At 42.4% G+C, this 9664-nt stretch overlaps 1 protein-coding gene across 1 annotated transcript; it reads right to left on the reverse strand.

Annotated features, from left to right (window-relative positions):
• On the reverse strand, positions 1–1312 carry LOC147302805 (uncharacterized). Its single transcript, XM_086284486.1, has 2 exons — positions 1298–1312; positions 1–1140 (listed from the first exon to the last, which is right to left on the reverse strand). The coding sequence occupies exons 1-2, from the start codon at positions 1310–1312 to the stop codon at positions 1–3; spliced, it is 1155 nt and encodes a 384-aa protein (XP_086140612.1).
• Between the last annotated feature and the right edge of the window lie 8352 nt (positions 1313–9664).

Raw genomic sequence — 9664 nt, forward strand, 5'->3', positions numbered from 1 at the left:
TTAATTATCAACAAAAGGAAAATCAACAGTTTCTAGAACTCCAACAGGGGCAGGACTTGGAGGTACTGGGATTTCAGGAGGCAGCAGAATGGTACACTGGTCAGTGTCATTATTATTGACCTGTGATGGTGGATGGCCTTGGAGGGAGCTGAGAGGTAACTCAGACCTCTTGTCTTCAGGACACGTAAAGCAAACATACTCCTTCTCAGCAGCTGGAGACTTAGAGACATCCCAACTCATCAGCCTCATGCGTTTGGGCATCAAATGTTCCTCTTCATCATTAACAGAAAAAGCAGTAGAATATCTGCGCTTTCTGCAGAGACCTACCTCTGCAGTGGGTGGAGGTCTCGGAGGAAGAGGAACATCGCTAGGACACATGAAAAATGTAACTTCACCATCCAGGGATGAACGATCGTTTTTCAAATCTGGATTAATGATCTTGTCTGTGTCCTTTGCATGAAAGCTGGCATCAGCAGGTGGAGGATTTGAAGAAACTGGTACATCAGAACTCATCAGTCTCATGCGTTTGGGCATCAAATGTTCCTCTTCATCCTCCACAGAAAAAGCAGTAGAATATCTGCGCTTTCTGCAGAGACCTAACTCGGCAGTGGGTGGAGGTCTCGGAGGCAGAGGAACATCAGTAGGACACATGAAAAACATCACGTCATCATCCAGGGATGAACGATCGTTTTTCAAATCTGGATGCATGATCTTGTCTGTGTCCTTTGCATGAAAGCTGGCATCAGCAGGTGGAGGATTTGAAGAAACTGGTACATCAGAACTCATCAGCCTCATGCGTTTGGGCATCAAATGTTCCTCTTCATCATTAACAGAAAAAGCAGTAGAATACCTGCGCTTTCTGCAGAGACCTAACTCTGCAGTGGGTGGAGGTCTCGGAGGCAGAGGAACATCGCTAGGACACATGAAAAACATCACTTCATCATCCAGGGATGAATGATCGTTTTTCAAATCTGGATGCATGATCTTGTCTGTGTCCTTCGACTGAAAGCTGGCATCAGCAGGTGGTGGACTTAGGAGCTCACATGCAGGTGCACTGATAGGTCGGAACATGAAAGCGGGAACTTCATTGTCCAGAGCACAACGGTCTGCACTGGGTGAGCGTGGGAGCTTCTCCTTTGCCTGTGGAGGAGGCAGACTTTGACTTTGTGTTGCAGAGGAACATTTAAGTCATCTGACGTTTTGCTCTGTTACATATTATTATTGTTGTTGTTGGATTTTTCTTTAAAAATTCACACGATTTAATGTTTAGAAACAGACACAGTGAAAGGTAACTTACCACAGCTCGAGCCATTTTAGGCGTCTGTCAAGGCAAAGACGCAGGATTTGGTTTCTCTGTGTAAGATTACAGGACAGTTGTCAGTTTCATTTTCAAGTCAGTTGGATAAATTCATATCACACTTCTCAAACTGTATCATTAAAGCATTGTTTAGGTGGACAAATATGAAAGATATGAAGATAAAAACAGTAACAGCTGGCAATCAAGGGAAAACAACCTTACGAAAAAGGTCTTAATCATTATTGTTTTAAAGTAAATCTTTCAGTCCTTACTTCAGTGATTGTTTGAAGTCTCTGTGCTTGTTGTCAGTCGCAGATTTGTGTAAAATATTTGCAGTTTGTGAATAAAGTTTGCAGGAGCTCCAAAGTTTGTCTGTTCAATACCAAAGTAATGAGGAGACTGAGTGCAGGTTTGGAATCCTCAGTGACAGAAGAATGCAGCAATGTTTGAATTTGAATTTGTTATTGTTTTATTAACAACAACTACCAGGATCATACCATAGCAACACAGTGATGCCCAATCAAATGTCAGGTACAAGGGATAGCCCACATACACATCCAACAGCACAGTAAAGCAATGGGCACCAATGCCACCAGTCAGGCCTTAAAAATACTGAGTTATATAACAGCACACTGACAGTGTCTCATCCAAAAATATAAAATGTATAAATACAGTTAATATCATTTTTATTTAAATTTTATTTAATTCTCTTCATATAGTGCCAAACAGATGTCTCAAGTCGCCACTGTTACAACATAGATAAACATGAACATGAAATCCATTATTTAATTCTCTTCCATTCACTCCAGTTCAATTCAATAGCTATATAGATGGATAGACAGATACTGTATTATATACTATATTGATTCCAAATGGAGAATTAATGTGTTATATCACCAGGATAATGAATTCAAGTAGTACAATCTCCAATAAACAGACAACACAGTTCAAGTTCAAAGTGCAATATGTGCAGGATCCAGGCTTTATATTGTAAGATGCAAAATGTTTATATATATGTACATAATATTGTTGAAAAAATAAAGAAAGTTAAAAATCAAAATAAGTTTATTGTCACTGTGGCTGATGTGATTGCAATATGAACCCGGAAGCAGACAAGGGAGAGATGGAACTGAATCTTAACAAAAAACAAACCATTTATTAGGTTGAAAAACACGAACACAAAACAAGGCCCAGCAAACAGGGGCGGAAACTAAAACTAAAACCTATCCTGGGAATAACTCGGTATGACTATGACAACTATGACAAGAAAAACATGAACATGAATCCGAGGAGGTGCATGCGAGAAACTCTGATGAAAAAACATGAACATGAACATGGACCTAAACAGTAGTGATGGGATTTCCGGCTCTTTTTAGAGATCCGGCTCTTTCGGTTCGGCTCACTAATAAGAGCCGGCTCTTTCGGCTCCGAACCGGCTCTTCGGGTTGTTTTGTTGCTTTAATTAATTTATTATTAACAATAATATAAAATTATGCACAAAAGGAATTACTAACGTAAAAACAAGTGGTTTTATTTATATATGTTTATATATAAATATATGCGGTGGCCCCTAGAGACAAAACACGTACAAACTCCAAAACACATTTCTAGCATGAACTGAACTTCCAAATCAGAGCTACTAGATCACTTAAATTACACAATTGAAAGCATGTGTGTATTGTTTGTGTATTTATACACAGGCACTCATATATATATTCAAATAATTTAAAAAAAAGTTCATTTACCTGTTACTACGACACACCAAATCCGGTCGTTGGTACTTGCTGGCTTGTGTAGCCACAAGATAACAAAGGCTCAACACTGCGCCCAGCATCCTGGAGCACTTCTGTTGTCTTTTGTACGTGTTTTGAGTTTTTATGTGCTTCTGAGTTTTTATATGCTTCGGAGTTTGTACGTGTTTTTACGTGTTTTGGAGTTTTTACGTGTTTTGGAGTTTGTACGTGTTTTTACGTGTTTTGGAGTTTGTACATGCTTCAGAGTTCGTACGTGATTTGAAGTTTGTATGTGCTTTGTCTCTAGGGGCCACCGTAAATATACTTTTATTTATTCACTCCACATAAAATGTAATAAATAAATCATATAATACAAAAATCAACTATTCACATTTCAAGTTTTAACTATTTAAATTTTCAGCTTTTTCCTTTCACAAATTTAAAGTGAAAACAACACAAAACACTGCAAACCACAACACAATTAAATATAAATTATAATATGAAAACTAAAAGAACATGCATATTCTCTGTCATATGGACCTGCATGAATAAACTTTCTCAATCCTTTATCATCTGCAACCGAAAATAGTTGTGGATGATTACTATACCTTTCTAATGTTGTTGTCCCTGCCTCTCTTTCTCTCTCTCTGGCTCTGTTCCTGTGCTACTGAGTGTAACTACCGCCCCTCCCCCCTCTGCCCAGCGTAAAGCACAAGGCTCGCGTGCAGAGTGAAGCGGGAAAAAAGTGCGAGAGAGAGGCTGAGAGAAAGGGAAAAAAAAAAACCCACGTGACGGCTCGCGATAAGGAGCCGGCTCGCGTCGTTCACGTCAAAGAGCCGGCTCTAAGAGCCATTTCGTTCGCGAACGACCCATCACTACTAAACAGAATCAGGAGATAACCTGAAACCCGGAATAACGTGAACGGAGGAAAACGCACCAACACTGCCCAGAGGAAGACAGCGGACTTAAACACACAGAAGAGAAAGGAGGGAAGTGGAAACACAGCTGACACAAATGAACCTGACACCACAGGGGAAGCAACATGAAACACACTGAACATGGAAACACAACCCTTTCATAATAAAAGACGAAACAAGGAGAGACGTGGACGTGTGATGGGCTGAGTAGCCAAATGGCTGGTAGGCTTTTAGCTAGGCTTTAGCTTCAGCCAAGTGGAAGCTAAATTGGCTAGTCATTCATATGTAAATTAGGTTGTTACCTGAGAATTCTGGAGGGGAGTGGGGGTGTGTGAATGATTGCTGATTTCTAACTGCCAACTGCCTCTTTGTTTGTCTGGGGGGGAGCTGCTAAAAGCGGTGAACTTCCTTTTGTGTTCGTCTTGATGTATTCTCAATCATCCAGGAAAATAAATCTCCAAAAGTCACCAACTTGGAGTGGTTAGTTTCCTGAGCCACAAGGAAACTTGTGTTTCAGTTTGCCATCTTAGGGAGAAATCAACACACATGGGTGTATTTCCTTTGTTGCTGAGATTTATTGATAAAAACAGTACAAAAAAACCAACCATTTGTACACATATTTACAAATAATAAGAAAAAGTGAGTGAGTACATTTCAACATTTGCAGCAATCACTCACAATCCTGGCACTGCCATGGTATCTGTAGTCTGCATTTACCACATGTGTATCTGTAGCAGTGAACACATCGCACAGTGGCATGATTGTTCTTGCATTTGTGTTTGACCTGACACATGGCTCTTTTTCCAGGGCTAGGTGTGGAGGGTTGTGTCCGAAGCAACTGTTCTTTTCTTGCCTTCTTCCCAGCTACATGAGAGTGAGCCAGCTCTCTTGCAAGCTCCACCAGGAAGTCCACCCGTCTTTCCTTCGTCCCGGTGCATGCTTGATACAGCACATCCTGCGGAGCTCCATAGGATAATTCTAAAAAATGCTTTAGTTCCTCACATTTTAATGCAACCCACTGAATTAAAGCTGAAACTACATCTGAGTTGTATCATTTCAAATTCATTGTTGTCATTTACAGAACAAAAGTTAGAGAAAGTTGTTTCTGTCCAAAGTCTTATAGACATAACTGTATGATTTTCAATGATTTCAAGGACAGCTGAAGATAAAAAGTATTCAACAAGGAGAGACCAGGAATTAGTGACGTGCAGAGTTTGAATAAGAAGCTGTAATTAGACTGAATGCAAGACGAGAGTAAAGCCATGGCAACTGCAGGAAGTGGAGCAGGACCTGCGTGTGTCCATGAAGCTCGATGTTTTTGTGCACAGATCACATGCAGTCTGAAATGTTGTGCAGTCCAGACTGTATATTTTGCTGAGTGAAATACAAAAGCTTCCTTCATGGATGGAAAAGAAACTGTTTCAGTGTCAAATGAAACACTTTCTGTTGATTTCAACTCCCAGAACTGAGTTCAGCTGAGCTCCACGGTGCAACAATTAGACTCCACTATGTTTCCTCTGCTTTGTAACAGCAACAGGCTGTTTAGGGCAAGATTTGCTAAAAGGCTCAAAACAGACAATTCAAAATCCTGTTTGACTTTATAAAGGAGAGACACAAATGTGCAAAAATCTTGACAGAGTGCCACAGTGTCACAGACAGTTGCACTGCCTTTGATGAGAAACACTGAATGATAGTAAAACTAAACAATCACTGCAACACACTGATACAGGAGAAGTTGTGATTGTTCTTTTCATTTGTCCTGTTGTGTAGTTTGGCTGTAGTGTGCCCCCCACCCACCCCCCTTTCAAGAAGCCAGCTGTATGATCGTCCACATTAAGAGAAGGAGTTAAAAGTGGGAGTCAAAACCTCCAACTTAAAGTGGAACATTAATGTCACACAAATGCAGACACAGACTCAGTGCCATTTTTATATTGTTAGATTCAGAGATTTTATTGAAGTTCTCAGTTATATTAGGGACATACAGAATGCTTTCTAATGGAATAAGAGGAGAGAGTGAAGCAACTGTGCCACCCTAAGGACCATGGAGTGGGATTAATGATGAGTTGTGCTCATTTGATACCAACTAATGTGTGTTGGGTGCATTGTGGGCGCCGTCCAGGAGCGAACCAAATCCCAAGACTGGCAATTGGGACATTGAATGTCACCTCTCTGGTGGGGAAGGAGGCTGAGTTAGTGCGTGAGGTTGAGAGGAACCGGCTAGATATAGTCAGGCTCACCTCAACACACGGCTTGGGCTCTGGAACCAGCCTCCTGGAGAGGGGCTGGACTCTGTCTCAGTCTGGAGTTGCCCCTGGTGAGAGGCGGCGGCCTGGGGTGGGTATCCTGGTGTCCCTTCAGCTTGCTGCCTGTATGTTGGGGTTTCTCCCAGTGGATGAGAGGGTTTGTTATCTGTGCCTCCGGGTTGGGGTTCAGAGTACCCAGCCTTCTTGGAGTCCCTGGGTGGGACACTGGAGGGTCCTACTGGGAGACTAAAATGCTCATGTGGGCAACAACAGTGAAACCTGGAGGAGCGTGATTGGGAGGAATGGACCCCAGGACCTGAACCCGAATGGTGTTTTGTTATTGAACTTCTGTGCAAACCACAGCTTGGCCATAACGAACACCATGTTCGAACATAAGAGTGTCCATAAGTGCACGTGGCACCAGGACACTCTAGGCCACAGGTTGGTGATTTGTTGAGTCTTCTCAGTTTGTGCTAAATCATTGAGTTGATTCTCAGTACTGTTCATTACAGTTCCTGACCTGTTCTTTCCTGTACCTAGATTTCCTGGACGCGTCCCTGACCCTGTGTGGATTGCCTGTTGCTGGATTGGCATGAGAGTGTAACGGTGTGAGGGTGAGTGGCTGAAGAGGAGTGAGCGTGCGAGCCTGGAAGAGGTGAGTGTAACACAGACGATGCGACGAGGAGCACAGGCAGACAGGAGGGGACACAGCTGGAACTAATGGGCATAACGAGACACAAACCTACAAAGTAAAACAGGAAACTCACAGGCTGTTTCACAATACCAACTTGGGGACACGAACAGAACACAGAGGAAAGACACAGGTAGGGACAATAGAAACACTAAACACACAACTCAAACCCTAAGAACAAATACAAAACAGCAGAAACTGGAAAATAATACCAACAAACTCAAAACACTGGGTCAATGACTCAGGACCACGACAGATCTGCCCTGTTTCACACTTAACACTTTGTGCCCACAGAAATTGGGCGCACCCACAGAAACGCAAAGCAGGAGATGAAGCATCGCTGAATATATGTCCAAACCAACTTCATTCTAAGCCAAAGACTAGAAAATATGGTGAAGCATATTTTACATGTAGTTGTTTTTTCCTGTGTAATAATATTCAACATTGCTATCAATACCTACCTCGGCACTTGTGCAGGTGAAACCAAAGGGAAGATAATCACACCGTGACGCCTCTGTAAATGGAGGGACAGCAACTGCATGTGTGTATGTAAGTGTGTAAAACCTGCAGATAGTCAGATTAACAGTATTTTGTCTCTATCTGCCATTCTGCAATTCATCTCATGTAAAAAATAATGTGCGCACAGCGTGACGTGAAAAAAAGGCACATATCTTTGACGTTGCGTGACCAACTCTGTATTCCTCGTCCACATGTAAACGCAAAAAAGGAGTTTTAAAAAATCTCAGTTTTCGGTGATTCGAAACGCCGTTTACATGTGGGTGAAAGGTCCAAACGCATAGAAACAGCTGCGTTTTCAAAAATCCCCGTTTAGATGTGGACGTAGCGTAAAAGAGTTAGTAGTTTATTTTCTTACTACCTGTAATTTATTGCAGATTATTTGTATTTGCTTAATTGTTTACTAAATGTTTGAGGTGTGAAATAAACCGCAATGGAGCAAAATATGGGCGTGTGTGGTTGGAGGTTGTGTTTGTGCGTGCGCGCGCGAGAGGGGGGCGCGAACATTTATCTTGTAAAACAAGAGGGGCCCAGCAAAAAAAAGTTTGGGAACCACTGCTTTAGGGTTTCCTGACCGCCATGCGCCAGGAGACGACACGCTCCAACCTGTCCAGGTGTCATGGTCTACGGTGGGTGGCTGGAGTTTCCATTAGGCTCCTGAACTGACCTGGGATCCGCCCCTGGGCAGGGCCAACTCCAGCTCCTGCACACCTGGAGCCTATTGCAGGCTATCAAGCCAGAGGGATTTAAACCACACATCGATGTTCACTCACTGCCAGTTCGTCATCAACCCATTTGCTGTACCCACCCTGGCTCACTCCACCTCCGGACTCGGAATACCTAGTGATCATTTTGGAAATCCCTCTGTGCCTCACCTGCCTGCCCTCCTGCCATCACACTCCATCTGGAGCCCCGGATCTCAGGTCAGCCTTTCCACGCCACTCAGCCTCCCCTGGATCTTCATCATCCCCCTCTCAAACACTCCAGGTCCCTAACTGCAAGTAAGAATTGCTGCTCTTATACTGGCCACTTCTGAGCTGCCTTCACTACCTGCCTAACTTCTATATCCTCTCCCCTCAGTGTGACTGTTCCCCACTCAGCTCCGTTCCACTTCTCAGGCCTCGTTCCCTCGCCCTAGCCACGTTCCCCTGGGCACGCCACACCAAGGCTCCACGTCTCGTCATTTTCTGTCTTTGCCACGTTTCCCTTTTTTGTTCCCCTTGCACTTAACCGTAATAAACTATTAAATCATCTACCGTCTCCGCTCTGGGTTTCTGCACCTGAGTCCTATTCAGTACCGGCCATCCGTCGCCGTGACACCAGGGGCTGGGCCTTGGACATGGTCACCCTTAGCAACGATGTCACCAAGATGATGAGGGAGGTCGTCTAAGCTCTGATGTTCTGATATTTTCCATTTTTCTTCAGCACCAAACATGTTTGTAGGTTTTTAGTCTGTTAAATTTATGAAAATCAAAATGTTTCCACCTCTTCTCTCTGCAAGTCTCTAATAATAATAATAATAATAATAATAGTAACATTAATGATCGTGTATGTGACCTCACACAGTAAAGCTGATGTGAGGATCATCACAGTTTTGGTGGTTGTATGAACTTAGAATGCATAAAATAATAATTTGTTTTAATTAAAAAACTTTCCCTCTGTCATTTCCTGAGTGTTTCAAAATAAAAGTCCTCTCTTTCATGTTTTGAATGTGAGGCTGTTCCTGTGATGCCTTCAAATCTGTTTCAGTCTGCAGTTTTTTACAGTTCAGACCCAAAGTGACTCAAACATTTACTTAAAAGAGGTTTTTGTTCGTCTGGGTTTTCCTGCTCAGCAGCGCTAAACAGGCAAAAGCAGAAAAACACAAACAGAAAGAAACAGGAAAATAGGTGTTTCAGTGAACAATGCAGCAGCAAAATGAAAGACCAGGATTTATCTTTTAATGACTGACAAAAACATTAAATGATCATGTTTATTTTCACATAAATGTTCCATCGGTCCTTCTTTTACAATAAGTTTAGAAATGAAAAATACTAATAACACACCAGGAAAAAGGCAACAGCACGAGTCCTGAAAGGCTTAAAGAGAAAATAAACGCACAAAGAATGAAACAAAAAGGCACAAAACCTCAAAACAAGAGTGAATTAAATCTGAGCGACACACAAAGATGCTAAAAGCCCCAAACATGAACCTGTGAGGTCATTAATACCTGTGTGTGTGCATGTTTACATGTCTTTGTGGGGACCAAAATGCCCGTCCCCACAAGT

Source organism: Aulonocara sp. 'chitande type north' Nkhata Bay, linkage group LG23 (genome assembly GCF_057382095.1).
Source record: "Aulonocara sp. 'chitande type north' Nkhata Bay isolate Kocher_YH1m ecotype deep benthic linkage group LG23, A_spYH_male_GT1.1, whole genome shotgun sequence".
Lineage (NCBI taxonomy): Eukaryota > Metazoa > Chordata > Actinopteri > Cichliformes > Cichlidae > Aulonocara > Aulonocara sp. 'chitande type north' Nkhata Bay.